General features: G+C 36.5%; 2 protein-coding genes across 2 annotated transcripts; one reads left to right on the forward strand and one right to left on the reverse strand.

The window, feature by feature from the left end:
* The first annotated feature begins 712 nt into the window (after positions 1-712).
* Positions 713-17,721, forward strand: PUM24 (pumilio 24). Its single transcript, XM_077362179.1, has 17 exons — positions 713-1,094; positions 1,351-1,404; positions 2,649-2,710; positions 2,787-2,868; positions 3,178-3,301; positions 3,507-3,590; positions 5,381-5,495; positions 6,270-6,420; positions 6,623-6,736; positions 7,203-7,274; positions 10,020-10,070; positions 10,238-10,288; positions 10,417-10,524; positions 10,776-11,000; positions 12,542-12,616; positions 16,869-17,116; positions 17,226-17,721. Exons 1-17 carry the CDS (start codon positions 852-854, stop codon positions 17,359-17,361), a joined length of 1,995 nt encoding a protein of 664 aa, XP_077218294.1. The 5' UTR covers positions 713-851; the 3' UTR covers positions 17,362-17,721.
* A 459-nt stretch (positions 17,722-18,180) lies between these two features.
* LOC143852663 (uncharacterized) lies at positions 18,181-19,988 on the reverse strand. Its single transcript, XM_077362181.1, has 4 exons — positions 19,819-19,988; positions 19,650-19,701; positions 19,457-19,524; positions 18,181-18,655 (listed from the first exon to the last, which is right to left on the reverse strand). Exons 1-4 carry the CDS (start codon positions 19,960-19,962, stop codon positions 18,293-18,295), a joined length of 627 nt encoding a protein of 208 aa, XP_077218296.1. The 5' UTR covers positions 19,963-19,988; the 3' UTR covers positions 18,181-18,292.
* Between the last annotated feature and the right edge of the window lie 847 nt (positions 19,989-20,835).

The raw sequence follows: 20,835 nt of genomic DNA on the forward strand, positions 1-20,835 counted from the left end.
GGGTCCCAACATTATTGTTATAAAACCTAATAGAAATCAACACAATTATTGAATCTATGTATGCTATCTTCTTTGAGAATATATGTTCACTTCAATTTTGAAATTATCTGGGTATAGCACATGAATGAAATCACAAATGGAACCACAGCATGTAAATGATGAATATAATGAAATTAGAAGAAGTAGAAGAGAAGCAATGGAATTGTCAACCCACAGTGCACAACCCCTGTACAACATACTCAAGTGGGGGGCCTATGAGCGCACTCGCAGCAGGCAATAACAGGCACAAGTGGGCCTGGTACAAAATAGGGACCACACATAGCAACGGTTTGAGGCATGAAGGGAAGTTTAGGTTAGGTGGTTGTATTCTTAGCCTATTTAAAGGCCAGATATCCCAAGTGTAAGGCAGTAAGATTAACCTAAAAAATGTTCTTATGTTGTGAGTGTGGGTTGTTCATTTCATGGGAAACATTCTTGAGTTAGCCCGAGACCAAGTCATGAGAACATAGTGCATCACACGCCATGTTCTTTTGTACTTTCCCACAACATTTTCACCTTCATTTGTTCATATTTTTCCTATTTTCAGATAAGACAAACAAAAGGGGTGGGAATATCACTGCAATTGTCTTTCATCTAACATGTACGATAGGTGTTGGCACCCTAACCTACACCCTCAAAGAAAACACACTTCGTATAAAAATCCCTTTTCGCTCGGCAAAACCCTGCAGAGAGAGAGAGAGAGAGAGAGAGAGAGAGAGAGCGGCACTGCAAAACCTAGAAATCGAAAGATCGTTAAAAAGAGGGAAAACCAAAGAAAAAACAGAGAATAAAAAGGCTTGTGCTCTTCTCTAATGGCGTCAAAGGATCGACAACACAAAAGTGAGAAGAGGAAGCGAACTTCAGCTACCCAAAACGAGGGAGAAAAACCCATTTCAAAGAAACCAAAACACCTCCTATCAAAACCCTCAACAAAACCCTTCAAAAAACCCTTAAAACCCTCGAAACAAAACCCTGTTGAAGCTCCTAAGAAAGCGTTTGTTGATCGAGAGATAAAAGAACCCGAATCGAAACGAGAACGCCGTTTGGCCGCAAAGGTTACTTTTAATTTTAGTCATCGTCGTTTTTTTGTTGTTGTTTTTTAATGGTGTGATTGGGTTTGTAGCTTAAATGGAAATGCTGATCATATCATTAAGAAAAATCTGATTTTTGATTGGAAATGTTGGATTTTTGGAAGTGGAGTATTGTTTATGATAGTGTTGGATACAAGTTTATATGTGTTATTTTGCTGGAGAATTCAAATTTAAAAAATAAAAATAAAAAATCATTATTTGGTTTTATGGTTTGTTCTAGGAAATGGCAGAGGTGAGGAAGAAAAAGAGGAAACCCCATTATACTCTTCAACAAGTAAGTGCAAATTTTGTTGAGTTTAGAGTAGAATATATTAAGTTTTAATCTTGCTAGTTTGTTTTGTGTGCATCAGTGTATGTTTCATTTTGTTGAGTTTAGAGTAGAATATATTGATAATAATCCAAAAGACAACAAGGCCACCCCTCCCACTTTTTTTTTTGCTTAAATTTTATTCATACTTGTTTGTTTTGTCTGCATCAGTGTACGTTTTGTTTCTTCTTGTATTCACGTATTATTGCGTTTATTAGTTTCCAGAAAGAATGATTTATGAATTTAGAAAGTACGGCCTTCATCGGTCTCTCTTAAGTATTAATAGGAGTACAATGAAATTAATGGCCTTTTCTGTTTGTCCAACTCTTTGAAATCTTGGTTCTACTTGCTTGAGAGCCCCATGATGGTTTTATTATCCACTTCTATTAAAAAAAATCTAGTATTATACACATGATTTTAATCTTCTTCAATCATCACATCCAAAACTAACTTCTGTTATTTTTTATATCATTTGAGGATATTCCATTATATTATGGATCCATAAACTGTCGTTGGTTTCAGTACTTTGTATCAAGATTACAATAAGTGGTGTGTGCACTTTATTTTTCCACTAGATGATGGATGTGGTAAAAAATATAGGTGTAATCATGCAAATGTTGAATGCTATGGTTTGACCTTTTTACCTTTTTTCAAGGCTTTGACTTGGCATGCTTTACATGTTAAAAAACCAAGGAAGCAGGATTCTTCCCTGGGAGCCTTCGATTCCCGCTCTGGCAACCTTGAGCAGGATTCTTCCTTGGGAGCCTTCGATTCTCGTTTTGGCAACCTTGCAAAAAACACTATCTATTTCTATGTTATGCTTCATCCCTTGCCTAGTGTGCATCTTATCCCTTGCTTTAGCTTTCAAGTGAGCTTTTGTAGATCTATTATGGATCCATGCCATGATGCTTGAATATGTAGAGTATATTATTCCAAACCATTTTCCAAATGAGCTATACACCTATGCATTTCTGTAAAGTTGTCAACATCATTTTTGACACCTATTAAACAATGTGCTCAAGTGCAAGTGTCATTGTAGACGAGTGCAAAATATCTTCATTTTTGGATATTTTTTCCTTTATTGTTCCAAACACTTTTATAGAGTCCGAAAGTGCTGACTTCTGATCATTACTTGATTCTGGCATTTGTCACAAGGTAAATTGAAGCTCATTCTTGTAGGATTGACCATGTAAATATGTTAATGCATTTAGGAGCTTGCATCATTATGGGAGAAGATGAGACGCCGTAATATTGTCAAAGAAGAGAGATCCAAGTATGTGTTTTACTTACAGAGCTATTACGCTAAATTCTTTTTATAGTAGTTGACAAGGGCACCATTTTTGAAAAAGGTTAATAAGTGAAGCTCTACGGAAGATGAAGGGAAAAATTCCTGAAATTGCGGGCTCTCACGTTTCTTCTCGTGTTCTGCAGGTAAGCAGTTGCTTGCACTTTGCAAGTTGCTTTCCATTTTATTTTATATCTACTTAAATAATTTATCTTTTATTTGTTGAAGTTCTGTTCCAGTCAGCAAGCTTTTGATATTTATCTTTTTCATCAAAGCCAAGACTCGGAAAAACGTTGATGACTCGGGGATTTCTTCTTTGTTTCTTTTTTAAATGCTAGTCATTTTTTGACTGAATTTGATGTGAAAAAGAGTCATGACTTGACCAGTTTTTCAACCTCGGTGTTTTTTAGCATGCGTCTTAAATTTTTCTTTGACATTCATTTTCAATGTTCCAGACATGCGTCAAATACTGTTCACAACCAGAAAGAGATATTGTATTCGAGGAGCTCAGGCCACATCTTCTTAACCTCTCACGTAATACTTATGCAGTTCATCTTGTGAAGAAAATGTTGGATAACGGTAATGTTCAACTTTGAAGGAGTGAATAAAATTGTCAGCTTTCAAGGACATTATTACATGGACGAGTTTCTTCTTTTCCTTCTTGCTTTTTTTTAATAAACATCATATTTATTAAGACACAATACCAAAAAGACATGATTAGATCTCGTGGTTAGTGGTTACTTGGTACTACATCAACTGAACACTCTTGATTTTGTTTTTGTAGCTAGCAAGAAACAGTTGGAAGGGTTCATCAGTGCTCTCCATGGACATGTTGCTTCTCTTCTTCGCCATATGGTTGGATCAATTGGTATGCTATAAACATATGTGAATTTCTTTCTGCATTACCCAACATAATCTGATGAATATCCTTTGATATTTCAATATATTCTCTATGATCATGAAAACATTTTTTTCTTTTTTGTAGAGTATGTTCATACTTTTTTCTTATTTGCTAGTTTGAGTACTTGTTGTTTCTTATCTGTAAGTTTGAGTGCTTGTTTATGTGCTTTATGCCTATGCCTTCCTTTTTTTATTCAATAAGGACAGCTGCATGCATTAAGTGGTAGAATAATTGTAAAAGTTCCGACGGTAAGCTTGCCTAAGGATACAACCAGCTTGACTCCCAAAGCTTTGGTTAGTAGTATCCCCAAAAGCAACATTTGAAAAAAAAAAGGATCCCCAAAAGCTTTTGTAGCCTAAAGCTCCAAACACAACCAAATAGCTTTCTGACTTTAGTTAATTCAGAAGCTAGAAGTCAAAATCCCACCTAGTTTAAAAAGCACTCTTAAGTATGAGTAGCCATTGTCTCCCCTCCGGTTGCTATGTAGTTGACATTTTACTGGTAAGAGCTCAGGTAGATCATGCCAATTGATCACATCATTGTATAATGGATGTCACTTTTTTCTTTTGAAGCTTAATGGAGGTTTGTTACTAGAGACCGGGAAAATAAAAGGAGTGAGACATGATCAAGCTGGTCGTGGGAAAAGAATAGGAAATAGAGAGGAAGAACTACACTTAGAGCTCCTTATCTTTTATGGGGAAAAAATCATTGACAATTGAAGCTGGACAATTCACTCCACCTCATGCTTGTGAATCAGTCTCCAAATCAGCATCTATTGTAATATGGCAAACAAACTTGCTGGCTAGTGTGGGCAATCATCATCATCGTGATGCCAGACGGATCTATAGAATGGACGATAGGTGTGAAAAAGATGGGTAAAAATTAGTATTTTGGATCCTAAAATATGTTATTTTATTGAAAAAAATTATTTTTATTAGGTTTAGGGTAGGTTTGGAAGGGTGCAGGTTTATGCCAGAAAGCTACAGATATATGCTAGGAAGGTGTAAAATTAGTTTTGGGACAAAACAAAAAGGGTGTAAGGTATGAATGAATTTGAATGATGTTTCTAAGGTTGGAAAATTATTTTAATGGGCATTTTAGGAGTTTTGGGAAAAAAGATAGGTGGAGAATAATGCAAGAGAACTGTTCAAAAATAAATAAATTGCAAGAGAGCTTCTGTGTGAGATTAATCTAGGTTTGGGGTTCCCGAGAAGATTTAAGGGAAAAACAAAAAAAAAACATGAAAGAGATAGATAGCAAGGTTGGAATCTCACCAACATAAACCTAAGGCTTCGCACCGAGGGGTTCCTAGGCATCACATCATAGGGAAGATCAAGGCATCACACCTTGGCAAGGAGTAGACATTACATTCACACTAGCGAAGAAGCTTTCAAAATCTTTGTTCAATCAGCATTCATCATGTCATATATAAAAGAAACGTGCCCTAAGACTGCAAATATATAAGAAAAGAAAGAGAACCATAAACTTCTAAAACCCTAAACAAAAACCTAACACTCTTGGACTAGAAATACCCTCAATTGACTTAAAAACTTGCTCCCCACTTAAAATTCCTGCAGTACATATTGGGCCTATTTAAAACACACAACTTAAAAAACTCGAGCAATTTTGATTGGAAAAAGACTAATGCAACCCTAGTATAACTTAAGGGATTTGTAAGGCACTTAAAATTAAAATTTGGACATTATGACGGTCCCCATCAGTTCTCTTAACACTTACTGTTGTTTCTTGCTTTGCAGTTGTTGAACATGCATTCCAATTGGGAAATGGGTCCCAAAAACGTCTCCTTCTGTCAGAATTGTACTCTACTGAGCTTCAATTGTTTAAGGACTTGACCTCAACGAGTGAAGGCAGGTATGCTGGTCAATTATTTGAAATGCTACGCTACTACACACTGTTATACTTCTCTTTTTGCAGTTGCTCTTAGAAAGTGTTTGCTAATTTTAGGTCATATCATCTGTAAAATATAGTTTGAACTTCTTACTTCAACCGTTGAATTAGTATCAAAGGTGATGATCACCTTTGTCCATCTTCATATCTTTCTTTTGCGCAACCGCTGGCTGTGTTGTAAGGAGAAATAAAGTTTTCTGTAAGATCTAAACTTGCCTTTTGTTATGTGTTCCATGCTGTTATGATGCAATCAAGTTTTTAAATGTTGATTTTGTTATGTGTGACCAATTTTCTTTTTACCAAGGGTTTTTTACATTCACTAATTTTTTCTTGAAAGAGGTTAAAGATTTATATTCTTACTAGGGTTGAAGGTCTTTGTTTGGCTTGGCTAACAATTTAATGATCTTTGTTCTTAGGGTTAAATGCGTACCTTGATATTTCTTGTCCTCCTTGTTTGTGTCATGAAATATGGTTTTCCAAGGGCTTGACCCTCTAACTCAATTGTTTAGGGCTTTGTTCTTCAACCTTGAGGTCGGAGGTTCAATCTCAACCCCCTACCAAAAAAAGTGATGGTTTTTTCAAGATCGTAGTTGGTCATTCATTCTTGATCGATGTTTTTGACAGTGCATACCTGTTTCATGATGTATCTCTTTTGTTCTGGTTTCTTTTATGATTTTTTGTTTGCATTTATTTCGGTTGGGTAACTCTTTAACTGTTTATTTCTTTTCCTTGTATCAGCTTAGTAGATATAATTTCCAAACTTGGTCTTCAGAAGTCTTCTGTTGTACAACACATGACTTCTGTAATTCAGCCAATTATGGAGAAAGGGATTGTGGATCATTCTATTATACATCATGCATTAATGGAGTACTTAAGCATTGCTGACAGGGTAATAAAAAGTTGCTTATCTTCCCATTTGTTTTTATAGTTGTATGCTCCTCATTTCTTTATGCTTTCATATTATACACACACAAAAAAAGAAGAAGAGAAAATGGAAATCTTCTTCAGCGAACTTTCTTTCTATCTTCTTGAATATGCTTTCATCTTGCATATGGTGTTGCTCTGTAGATCTGATTTATGTTTGTTAAAAGTCCTCTGCCACAGATGTGATTCAACAGTTGTCAGGCCCACTTCTTATTCGAATGATCCACACCAAAGATGGTTCAAAGCTTGGCATGCTTTGTATCAAGCATGGAAATGCAAAGGTCGGTCGCAGTGTAAATTTCAGTCTTTCAATACCAACGGATGTACAGACATTGATTTTCTCTATACTTTGCCAATTGTTCAATAAGATGTTTCAAATTTTAAATACACGTGGAATAACCATCGTAGGTTGTGACCATTAAAAAAAAAAGAAAAAAAAACCTTTGTAAATTGTGGTGTACTTGCAACTATATATGTGTTTTTGAGGTGATGATGTTGTTACAGTACATTGGTTTTTTTTTTGGTGGGCATAGTACATTGTTTAATTATGCATATAAGCAGGTTTTCCTTTCATACTCATTTGAAAACAAAATTTCTCTCACAGAGTTTTGATTTTCACTTAAGTAGAAGGCTTTTGTGTCAGCACCATCTGTCTTGTTTTTTGTGTGCCATTTTAATCTTAGAAATGTTGATCAGTGTAGTGTTGGCTGTACTTTGATGTTAAAATATAAATGCATTTGATTTCAGGATAGAAAGAAAATTATTAAAGGCATGAAGGGGCACATTGGGAAGATAGCTCATGATCAATATGGAAGCATGGTAAGAGTTTTTTTGAGACCGTGGCAAATTTAATCTATATTAACTACCTTAATTTCATCTCTGCTGGAATGTCCATCAGTATCCAAATCTGATCTTAACATGAAATGCTTTCCCCTATCATCTTTCTTAAATGTCGATAGCTTACGATGGGTTTGCACTCATTAGTTGGTATTGTTTTCAGTTTCGTTAAAGTGTAACGTATACGATCCCTCCAATTTAATGTGTTTTTTATTGCTTTGAATTTTAATGCATTCTATTTCTCTTACTCAATAGCATACCCAAATTTTACCAATATGATTTTTCCAGTATATTTTATGGAATAAAAGTGGGATTCGATTGTACCTGATCTAAAGAATCACCAACACAGCTGCTTACGTCAGCCATATCTTCAGATAGAAAAGATTGGAGGAAACCTGGTCTTTGAACCCCGCTCTTATACAAGCTGAAAGAATGGAGACGTAGATAGAGAAGACATGGAAGGGAGCAGGAGAAAAAGAGAAACGTGAGTGTTGGGGATAAGTGATCACGTGCATGTTATGTCTCCCGATCCCTAATAGTATTATTTATATTAATGAAAAAGACTAAAATGTCTTTATATGTATTGGGCTTATTACATCAATGTATCTCAACAAAAAAAAATTTATCACGTTTTAAACATATGTCACCCTCTTCAAATTAACTCGTGATTTTTTGCTTATTAGTGTTACCAATTTTCAGTTACAATTTATAATATTTTAGTCCCCTAAATGCTATTTTAGATTTATCATTAAATGTAACTTCTAACTTGAATCTGGGTAAAAAGGGCGGCCCAGTGCATGAGGCTCCCGCCATTGCGGGGTCTGAGGAGGGCTAGATGTACGCAGCCTTACTCCTGCTTTGCAGAGAGGCTGTTTCCGTGACTCGAAGCCGTGACCACTAGGTCACAATGGGGCAACCTTGAATCTGTGTAAGTGTATGATAATTTATTAATTTATTTACGCATGCCTTGTCTTATCTCATTGAATGGGATACCCATACCGATAACCATGTCCTACATTTCGGAAATTGATGAGTTGTATCGTTGTTCCCCTGTCCGCATCCGTGTTTGTATCCATATCTGTATGTGGGTATCATAGCCTAAAAAGAAATAGTTCAGGTACTACCTAGGGATTTCAAAAAACACCTGAAATATTCTTAGTTGTGCTGCTGAGACCTGCAGATAATTTACCTGATTTTCTTTATTATTTAACTGATTTGCATCGTGCTCTAGTGTCTTTTGGATAAACTCTTTCCCGAGGAAGGCTTTAAATTTCTGTTTCAGTTTCGGCTATCATGGAAATTGAAATATTTCAGTTTCTCTTAAATTTCGGTGGAAATCTAGTAAATAGGTTGTACCCCTCGTGAAAATAAAATTGGCATCCAGGAAATCGTGTATATTTCAGGTTCAATGTGGATTTCGTGACTGAAACCGACATATTTCGGCCGAAACGACATATTTTGGCCGAAATTTTAAACCACGTTCTTTAGTGTAAATTATTCTTATTTTCTCATTTTAAATAATAACATTTTACTACTGCACCCTTTTAGTAACTTTCGTAAACTAAGCATAAATTCGTCATTGAATGTGTCTAATGTTTATTTTAAAATTTTTGACTGGCGCTTCTTATGTTTATTTAATTCTGAATAAAAACTTTGTTGTTGCTTCCCATTGCTTTCTAGACTCTTGACCAGGCACTTTATACAGAATAAGGAAGGGACCACTTCATATGACTGTGTTCCACTAGAATGTCACTCATATATTCCTTCCATCAATCAGTTACCTTGGAAGTGACTGAAAGCTAGCTATGTTTGTAGTATAGGGGTTAGAATCCCAAGCTCATGGAAATCACTGAATGTGTTTCCTATTAGGACGATTCGTATGTTCAGGATTTTCTATTAGGACGATTCGTATGTTCAGGATTTTCTATTAGGATGATTTGCAAACCCCAGGACTTCTACATTCTGTGTTTCCTATTAGGACGATTCGTATGTTCAGGATTTTCTCAAATATCTACTCCTCCCTCTACATTGATTGGGCCAATGCAAAATTACTCCTTAGTTCTGTAGTTGTTTCTAAATTATGAAGCACATGCAATATGATCAAATATAATGCCTGTTTATGAGTTGGTCAGGTTGTAGACTCCAGGACTTCTACATTCTGTGTTTCCTATTAGGACGATTTATATGTTCAGAATTTTCTCAAATATCTACTTCTCCCTCTACATTGCTTGAGCCAATGCAAAATTACTCCTTAGTTCTGCAATTGTTTCTAAATTACGAAGCACATGCAATATGATCAGATATAATGCCTGTTTATGAGTTGGTCAATTTAAATTGCACTTTTTGACACATCTCCTGGGTAACTTATGTTATTTCAATGGCCTTCCTGCAGATTACCAAGAGGCATATGCAAAAATTTTCCTGTTTTACTGTAAAAATTTGATTATTTATAGAGGAACGATAGATGCAAGGGCCGGAGAAGGGCCCTTGAATAGATCCACGTCATTTTTAAAGTCGGCTGAGAAACTGAATTCGGTTGCACTTAATGATGTGGATCTATTCAAGGGACCTTCTTTAGCCCTTGCATCTATCATTCCTCTTATTTATATTCATCAGGCAGTGTGCCATGAATTTTGTGTAATCCATTTTTTCATCAGTTTATTCGAACCGTGTAATCCGTTTGTCTTTTCCTTTTGTCTAACTATGTCTGTGTTATTTATTTTTCAGGTGCTTGTCTGTATTCTTTCCGTAGTTGATGATACAAAGCTTCTAACGAAGGTTACTTCCAGAACCGATGTTTGTCGTAGATAACTCCTATATACCTCACTGGATTTGAACTAGTGACATTTTGTGACTTCGCCTATTCTAATAAAAAGAACAGTCTGATTTACATTCTTATTATCAGGCTATTATTCTAACTTTCTGATTTATATTCCCAATATCAGGTTATTATTCGTGAGCTACAAAAAATCCTAAAGGAGCTTGTGTTGGATAAGGTAACTAGTGTTTAGAATTTCTTTCTGCAGGGAGCTTAGCAGACAACTCCCAAGTTGGTGCTTGTGATTTAGCATCATATTCCTTTTTACCTGTTTTTCTAAGTCTGCTTATTGTTCTGAGCTGTCAGAATGGAAGACGCTCATTGTTACAGCTACTTCATCCACACTGTCCTCGTTATTTTGTTCCGGATGAACTCACGTCTCTCAATTTATCGGTTCCTTCTCTCTTCACCCAGGCAATTTTGAAACCTTAGCTCTATGGATCATTATCATTAGAGGAATTTACTGAAGGGCGCCCCCCATTGGTTTTCCATCACCAAAGTGCATTTGTAATGTGTAAAAGTCAAAGAACATTAATTGCACTGGGTGATGGGCAATCAATGGTGGCGCCCTTTCATCCAGTTTTTGCAAGGGCGCCCCTCACTTCAGCATTCCTCTTGTTGAAGCTGCAGAAAAACATACTAAAATAATTTGCTTTTCATTTCAGGGTGAAGGGTCAGATGTTGTTTTGGATGCTGACTCAAAAAAGCAAACAAAACCTTCAGAAATTGATGAATTAGGGCATAATAGCGTTGGGAATGATGCAGAAGTGACTGCAACTGATACTAGTAATAGTGCAAGCCTTGAGGACAGCCAGCATTTAATTGATGGAGGCAAGAAGGATCCTTTGTTACGAAGATTTGAACTTTTGGTGAACAGTGGGCTTGCCGAGGTTTGTCATTTAACTGTTTTTGTGTTGCAAAAATGGTCTACAAAGTCGTCAGTTGTGGTTTGTCAAGTTATTCTTTGTAAAGTTATCACAGTGATGGAGGGAATCACAAAATTCACACAAAAATTGACTGAATGCTGAAATTATGAGATGATTGAAGGAGTAGATCAATAGGTTAAGGATTGGAATCACTCTAAGCGGAAATTAGGCTTCAAAATTTCTCAACTGCATAAAGTTTGCAATAATTATCAAAGCCCAGTGAAAAGAATATGTCAGTTTCCAAATACTTCTAAAACTCTTTGGCAAATGCAAATATTAATTTAGAATGTCCTAAGTATGGACTTTCCAAAATCCAAAACCCATGTTTTGTAACCCTTAATGTTCCTGTGATATTGCACTATAGGAGGCCATCAAAACACAACCTATGTTCCATAAAACCTCGCTCAAGAATACCTGCTACTATTAAAATAGTGAGATACAACATGAAAACCCCACATTCCTGGTCATTGAATCAGGTAGGGCTCATACAAAACATATCACGACGACCACAAGCGTTCTTGGTGGTGGATTTGGGGTTGATCATGGTGTCCCTTCTTCCTCTTCTTGTTCTTCTTAATGGAGTTTGCTCTTCTTTTGCGGTGGATTTGGAATTAGACAATAAAGATTGAGACACGATCCAATCTTGCATCAGATGCTGTCTCCTCAATAAGATTTGGTGTAATGTCACATCAGTAGTGTTGTAATTAGAAATGATAATTGTTGCTGAAGTACCCTCTTCCCAAAATATTGGACCGCAGAACCCAAGACTGCAATATATACAAATTTATTAGCAAGTGTGTATCTTAATGCTTTTAGAATGCAATATAATTGCTAATTTTGGCGGAGGTTACAGCTCCCTGAGAATTTAGCCAAAGTATTCAATATGTGTGATATTGTTTGTTTGTTTGGTTCTTGCTGTAGGCTATCTGATTTTAGGAGTTGTCCCAAATACACTATTTATTCAATTGTAGATTTTAGGAATCATTCAAATAGCCCTGTTACCATTCAAAAATAAAAAAAATGAAAAATAAAATAAATTCAAGTAGCCCTGCTCTTGTCTATATTTTTTCTTTCATTTCTACTTTATTTTGCTGAAAATCCAAAGCCACGAGTTCCGGCTGCTCCATTCCCTATTGATTATTTTTAGAGGGATGGCCAGAGGGGATGTTAGCAGAGAATCCTTAGTTGTCTTGTCTCTACTGCCCACATTGTAATTTATCTGCTTTTAGGGCAGTAAATATGTTATCTACAGGAAAAAAATAATTGAGAGGGCTGGCAGCTTTTTTCATAGGAGGATGTTTGGTCATCAACCAGCATGATGTTCCTCTTATTAGGTTTTGGGTTTTGCCAAATTATCTCCTGTTTCTTTTTTCAACCAATTGAAATAAGTATATTCTGAATTTCTTCATAATTTTATTTTAGTCAAATTAAAATATTTGTGGCAAGTGTTCACGACCGTAGTGTTGGATACCAAAAGTTTGACTCGCCCACAATTCCTTTTGTAGAGTCTCATTGGCATGTGTACTGAGAGTGCTGGAGAATTGCTTAGATCAAATTTTGGCAAGGAAGTCATATATGAGGTGATCCTTTGTCCCTTTTGATATTTTTGATATGTTTCTTTTACTGCAAATTCGAACTATATCGTTGGGGAATTGCTTGCCGTGATAGTTTATCTGAGTTGTGAATATATGTGCCACTTGAGCGAGTTCTATCAAGTTTTGACCGTACTATCTTTTCCTGATAGATAACTGTTAGGAATGACATGCAACTTTCATGATTTGAGTAGAGTGAATACACAAGTATTTTATGGTATGTTACTTTAGTAATGGCCGTCTTGTAATTTATATAACCTATATCATCATCTAAGGGCTGTATATTATTATTAAAAGAATACAGTACTAGCCCCACAAAGTGTGATGGTTTTCTCCTCTTCTCCCTGCAAATTTTATCTTCTTTTCTCTACAAATACACAGTTCCACAGTAGATCTCATGGGAAAAAGAATTTGGGGTAGTGTCTGTCCAACTACAGAAGGTTCTTTTGGCACCATGCTGTTATCAGAGACAAGGCAGAGCTGCAGAGGTCCTTTACTTGGCTATTTGTCGGCTTATTGCATCTGGTGGTACACTCTCTCATAATGATCGAAAGAGCTCCATTCGTTTTGGCAGATGGATTGTCAGCAAGAGACCTCACCGCGCCAGAGATTGTTGGAGGTTTTGGATGATATGACATCGTATCAAAGTATTAAGGTTTATATAATTTGACTGTTCTTATTCACAGAGAATCAAAGAGACTTATCAATTATCATACTTATAGGAAGCTAGCTCAGCTCTTCAGGCAAGGATGAAGTCACCCATAACATTAGGAAATAAGTAATGACATATTCTACGTAATAGGAAAACACTAACTATACTTCAGAGTTCTCTTACGCATATTGTCATTTTATCATGCCTCCTTTCTGCTCCTGTTTTCCTTTTTTTTTTTTTGGAATGATAATAAATGCTATGATTTGGCCGATACTTTGAATTTATTGCCGACTCACGTGTCCGACACGATACCCGTGTCCACACGTGTCGACACTCCTTTGGACACTTTTACTTGTATTGCTGGAAGTGTTCATGTGGGTGTGTGGACATGTTTTTGTACCGTGTCAAGTGTGACATTCTGTTTTTTTTATTGAATATTGTGTTTACCTCTTTTAGACAACTCGTATCCATGTTGAAACTGGACACAGAGATCCATATCCACATATCACGATTACATATACTTTCTATTTTAGCCGTGTCACCGTTTCTAAAGCTTGGGGGTTTGCCGTGTCCGACACTCCGTGTCCGTGTCGACACTCGACACTCGTGTCCGTGTCCACAAATCATAGAATAAATGTGAATTTTTTAATATTAAAAAATTAGCAGCATCATAGGACCGAATTGATCACAAATCAAGCAAGAAAGAAAACTAAGGACTCAGTTGGCTCATGGCTTAATTACTACGTCGTACTGAATACATCAGCAACATGCAGGAAATCTTGACTAGCTCCCTCATTGGTTGGAGGGCAGACTTGTGATTCATGCCTCACTTAATGCGTGAAAAGGATCATAGAATCGATTTAGATCTGTCAATAGCCTCACCTATATAATCAGCAAGCCACCATGAGAACTCACATTGATTCTTGAACCACTTAATTGCCCTTTTTTGGGTTTGAGCATTAACGATGAAACCTTTAGGCTGCATTTGAAGAATCTACATCATATTCAGTTTCCTATTTAAATTCTCCCATAAATGGAATGAGAAAAAATTAAAATAAAAAATTTAATTTAAAAAAATTCTAATAAAAATTCCATTCCAAAGATCGGGAAACAAATTCCGGCATTTCCGCTCCCTCAGGATAGAATAACAATTATTCCCTTTTTTGGGTTTGAGCATTAACAATGAAACCTTTAGTCTGCATTTGGATTTCCGGAATTAGGAATAGAAACTAACATCTTATTCTGATTCCTATTTAAATTCTCCCGCAAATGGAATGAGAGAAAATTAAAATAAAAATTTTAATTAAAAAATTCTAATAAAAATTCCATCTGGCCGGGGTGGAATCAGAATATCACCTCTTGGGGAGGGAAACAGATTCCGGCATTTCCGCCCCCTCTAATTCTGCCCCCCTCCCCCCCCCCCCCCCCCCCCCCCCCCGAATCCGAACTCACCTTTGCTACTTAACAGAAAGATTGCAACAGATGGAATGTGATTCAAATGAAGCGGAAGGATGGGCGCTTCTTTATGGACTATTCTAGGTTCTACCTGTTTTTACACGCAACACAAACCAAAATAACCTCTACAGTTCTACTATTATCTACAAGCCCCCTCAAATTGATGGACATGGTCGAAAAGCATCTTTCCACAAGAAAGTCGTGTAGAGTGTGTCAGAGGTTTGGTGAAGTGGTCTGCCAGCTGATAACTGAGTTGGAATATAAGTGTAATCAGATCTTTGGTGAAAATCGGATGGATGAAGTGACAATCCACATGATTCACTCATGGGAATGCAAGAAACAGGATGTTTCTAAACCATCTCTACTATGATACCATCTCAAATAAGAGAAAATAGGAGAAAAAGAGAAAGAGAGACCTTACGATGTGGAGGGAAAGAGTTGAAGAGACTCCATAGTCTCTCTAATATAATTTTTCGTCCTGGAAAATTACAGAACACCCTTTTTGGTGCATATTATGAAAGTATAAAATAATAAAATAGCTATTTTAGATTTGTTATCTACAATATAATCCAACATAACTCATTCTACTTTCTAGTCTATAGTATCATACCCTATATGTTTGCTAGAATCTTTTCCTCACTTGAGTTTCTAACTCCAATAGCCCCCAAGAAGACCAACTGAACAACACCCTCGTGATCCTAATAATACCACCGATACTATCTGGCCTTGGGTTGCCCACAATTCGCCTGGGAAAATTTAGTTTCAGCCATGATTTTAAATTTCTGTTTCAGTACCAATTTCGGCCTTGGCCAAAACCGAAATTTCAGCCGAAATCTGTTAAAAAAATCATTTAATTAATCTTTTACGAAAATTAGGCAGAAATTCCGTGAAAATATTATTTAAAAAAAAAAAATTTCTCAAAATTTCGGCTGAAATTTGGAAATTCCCGAAATTTCGAACTTCGGCCAAATTTCGGTTTTGGTCAGCTAATTCGGATTTCGGCCGAAATTTAAAACCACGGTCTCAGCATATTTAAGGAGGATTTAAACAAATTCTGTATTTCTCTCTCTCTGAAAAGCTAGAAAAAGTTGCCCAACACCTTCTCAACTATCGGCGGCCAACACCATGGAAAGGCATGATAGATGTCTGCATAACAATAGACTAAAAATATTTTCTTTAATTAGCTCTAAATTGTTTCTTTTGCCCTGGAAAATTGTGCTGTTACGTTCCTTCCAAATAGACCACGTTGCCACGAGTCTGCCACTAGCTAATGTCCTTTTTGCTTGAAGAAAGATAAATACTGGCTTCCAATTGTTCTGATATTGAACTATAACCCACCAAACCCGAAATAAAGAGAGCCTGAAGGACTATGATTTGCAAGGATAGATAAATCTAATAATGAGAGCCTTGAATCCCATGTTGCCATTTTGAATATTTTGATTCAGGAAAATCCATATTGAGCTAGTTCCTTGTACAGTAACATGTTGTCAATATCAAATCAGCCTTTTTATGTTTACCACCTTCAAGTTTGCATTTGCAAAAATGATGGTATACATCTGAAGACAGTTCATACAGGATGTGGTATCTTCCCCATGAAGGGTTTCCGCGATGATTTTTGTCAAAGACCAATGTTTAGATATCCTGGCTCCAATCATGTGCCTGATGATACTGTAGTACATTATTTGGATTATTCATCGTGGGATAGCAAGCCGTGATTTATTTTATCCTTGATAGACTTGCTATCCTCTGTGCACGCCTGACCTTCTTCCTTGGATAAAATATTACCAAAACAATTTGTGAACAGAGGATAGCAAGTCTCAAAATTATTTCATGATAAACTTATCCAAATAAGGTAGCCAATCCCAGGAATAATAGCTTATGCAAGGATTTCTATCCGGTGAACAACCCATTGGGTGTACCCTCTTACTGGACGTAAATTTTTTCTCTTCTCAGAAATGATGTTTCTTTTTCTTTGGCATTATCGACTTACAGTCAGAAAATTGATCTACAGTAGCCTATGTATCAACAATCCAGCTATTTGGACTGTTTGCCTTACTTCTATATCAGTGAAACACAATGTATTTGAAATAGCCCTCAAAAAATTAATCCATGTTTCTATTGTTATGTAAACAGGTAGCTACTGGTGGGGCTGGTGGTGTTCTTCAGCCTGTTTTAGCTGACAAATTGGAGGCCTTACATGTAGCCATAGCATCCCTTGTGGCGGTGCCTAAGTCAGAGGATTCAGCTGAGGAGCATTTGCTTGAAAACTTCCATTCCAGCAGGACAATTAGAAAACTGGTTTTGGACTGCCCTGCCTTTGCTGCCACCCTATGGAAGGAGGCTTTGGAAGGAAAGTGTGAAATGTGGGCTCAAGGTCACAGGTGAGGGACTGTAATAAACTTTCTTATTTTCAGGAAATAATACTTAATTCCATGACTGATAAATGAGATTGCTTATGTTTTGCTGTGGTTGATGTTTCCGTCATTGCAGTTGTAAGGTGGTTTCTGCTTTCATGGAATCATCTGATTCCATGGTAAGAAAATTGGTGAAACATGAGTTGCAGCCTCTGATAGATAAGGGTGTTCTCAAAGTTCCTTTAACCAATCAATTGGAGAAAAAAGCTTGAATTACATGCACTTGTCTAATGAGACCCATGCTCTTGGAGAAACAAGTCTGTGAATAGCTTACCGTCTATTTGTCTACTCCCCTGGATTTTTTTTACAATGGAGTCACTAGGATCTCCTTCCATGGGGGTAAAGGAACGGATGCTTTTTCTTACATGGTTGTTTCTTGTTTCTGTTCTTTGCCGTCCATGCAATACTCTGGAGGTAAGAGTGTATTTCTGTTGAACTTCAGTCTTTATTATAAAGTGTGGCATTATATAGATACACACAATTTTGTAGCTGAGCTCGAGCCGAATTCCAGCATATGGCACCCATAAAATACACAATGATGCAATTTCTCATATATTTTTTACTTGGTAGTCTCTCATATATTTTTTTTACTTGGTAGCCTCTCATATATTTTTATGATACTGGCAAGACATGAGTCTTGGTAGTATCATAACTTTTTTCTTTTTCTGGATTATTCTACAAGACTATGGGAGAAAACATAGAGCTAGAATATCAATGGCTAGTTATCCTTGTCTTTACAATGACTTATCCTAGACTCTCGGGTCTTGCTGTTACTATCCCCTAGCAGAACATTTGCAGATCTGTCATTTGTAGGCCTATAAACAACCCTTGTTGCTCTGGAATCCCATATCTATTGGCAGGATATTTGTTCACTGGGAACTGTCTTATGGATCGAAAAGCGGATATAGGATGTTTCATTAATCATACCTATATGAACCATTTTTTGATTTCATATACAGTTCTATATGGAGATAATATCCACATTTTGAAATCAGTGTAATTGTTCTAATGTTTTTTCTTTTTTCCAAATATTCTGATAAAAAAGCTTCAGTTGGTCAAAGAGAGACAAATCAAGACCTGGAAAATACCTAGCACCATAAATTTACAGTCAACATTTTGGGGTAATTTTACCATCAAAGAACATTAAAAGATTGGAAGTTGACATTGAATCTTAGTCCTCTGGTGGGGATAGCCTGGGAGCAGTGGGGAATTGGATGGATTGAAAAGTGGATGTTCTCTCCGAAATGCTTGATAGGATTGTAAACACGTTTCTATAACCTTGGCTTCCTCCTTAAATCTCTTTCGAGCTTCTTTCATAGCTTGCAAAACTTTGTATGATTTTGCCTGTTCCATGGGCTTGCCTGTGCCCAGTTTTTCGATGTTGAAATTGCTGTTAAAATTGTGGGTTTGATACTTGGGCTTTCTGCTGCATTCCTTGCAGAAGCTGCTTCGTCTCTCGTAGTCAAAGGCTATTCTCTTCGCATTGTCAGAGAGGCATCCATAGGCCTGACAACAATGAAAGTAAAAACAAGGAGAGATCAGTACAACCACTGACCCTGATGAAAATTTAAATTGCAGTAACATCTTTTAGATTTTTCATTATATTACTTGCATTCTATCTCTAGCATCATCTGAAGGCACATGACAATCAAACCAAATTGTACAATTGATTTGCGACCTCTTGGATGGGCTATGGCATAAAACCAACATTGATTAATTGGATTTTGGACTATGGCAGACTCAAGAGGGGAGTAGAGAGTCTGGATTGATGGGTTAGTGTACTGGTTGGCTAGTAGTGTCATATTAGATACTGAATTTCAGGATATGTAAGTCATTAAGTTTTGTTACAAATTTCTTTTTCATCCTTATAATAAAATTTTGTTCTGATTTCCATCAGAACTTTGCAGATTGTATTGGCTTTGCTAGGCACTGCATATCCTGTGTATTCGTCTCTGTTTTGAACTTTGTAGGTTTATTTTTATTTTTTATCGTCATTAGTAATTTAGAGAACAGAGTCCTAGTTGATGATTGGATGGGATAAAATGGAAGGTCAACTCATCAAACAATAACAAATGACTCGAAAGAGCTGATAATCACACACCTCTCTGTTTTCAAACTCTTCCATAGGTTCTTACAATCTCCAATATAACTAGAATAACCAATGAAAGAGTTTTAAATAAATAGTGGGGATTTCTTTTTTAATGGAATAGTGGGGAATATGAGACCAAAAACATGTGTTTTGGGGGATGGGGGTGTGCACAAAGAGCAACTCCAGTTCTGAAAAATACGGAGGAGAAGGGATCTTACCTCTGAAACAAGCTTGAATGCAACCTCGGCCTTGGGGTGCTTGTTCTTGTCTGGGTGAAGCTGCAAAGCTGGAGTCACAAATAAACAGAAGCAGATCAAGGAGATATAAATCATTCAGCAAAAATAAAATAAAATCAAGAAGATATGATTGATTATCTTTTAGCTGTTGGAAATGGTTAATTTGTTGATTTACCCAGTTGGCGATATCGTTTACGAATGTCATCTATTCCTGAGTTTTGATCTATCTGTTGCAGCCATATAAATAATAATCAAATGAGAAATCTCAATCAAACCCATAAAACCAATAACAATATGTATTTGATGGATTTGAAACTGAACAGCAAAATTGGCAAAACACATACACTGAGAAGAAGATACCAATCGATAAAAGCGGATTTTTTCAGGTGGAAACCGTGGTGAGCGCAAGTGGCAGAGCTAGATGACATGGAACAGATCTCCATCACTAGCTGTGATCTATAATCAGATTCTTTACTCAGTTTCCCCATTACCCTTTTTCTTGATCACAAGAAGAATTAAGAATAACAAGAGTAAAAAGCTCTCTCTCTCTCTAGCAGTGCTTAAGTAAGAATATGGAACGGTTGGATTTGAAGAGTGGAGTGGGGAGGGATTTGAAAATGGATGAGTTTTGTGGGAAAAAGTGGGAAATGGAGAGGTTGCCGTTAGGAATGCCACGTTACACCGTTACGAGATAGTTTCGGATCTTCTATTTCCCTTCAAACGTTTCACAAATTTTTTTATTTAATACTCCAACGCATTGCTTTCTTTTGGGTGTTTCAACTTGAAATTAGTCAAGCACATAAACCCAAGCCCAGAATCTAAGCTTTGCTATAGAAGTGAGGGTAGGAAATTTGAACTGTGCCAGCCAAGATAATAAGATCGTAATCGGGTCCGTTGATCACGTTTAGTTGTGATGAGATGATCCTAACCTTTTGATCAAGGCTTGAAAATAATTAGCAAAGAGACTTTGTTTGGTAAAAGCAAAACGATCAGTACTCTTTCATCAATATTGTGTGACTACCATTCTTGTGAGAACAATGGGGCCCACCATATCAAGTCATAAAAAATTAGGATATGGGTTCGATATTTGCATTTAATTCAGAAAATTCTAATTAGAACAGGAGTTTGACTTCAATTGAAAAAAATGTATAAAATTCAAAATTTACGTGATGCTATATAGTAAGGGTGATGATAAATTCACACTCCCTCTAGGATAATTATAATGTGGCAGACTTTAACGACATCAAAATCACATTAAGAGGAGTGTGAATTATCCTACAGGAGGTGCGAATTTATGATCACCCTATAGTTATTATAGAGATTGTATGATAGAGGGCCGTATGAACACGTAAAGGTGGTAC

This window comes from Tasmannia lanceolata, unplaced genomic scaffold (assembly GCF_043159265.1).
Source record: "Tasmannia lanceolata isolate RefF3 unplaced genomic scaffold, GAP_Taslan_0.1 ptg000019l, whole genome shotgun sequence".
NCBI classification, from domain to species: domain Eukaryota; kingdom Viridiplantae; phylum Streptophyta; class Magnoliopsida; order Canellales; family Winteraceae; genus Tasmannia; species Tasmannia lanceolata.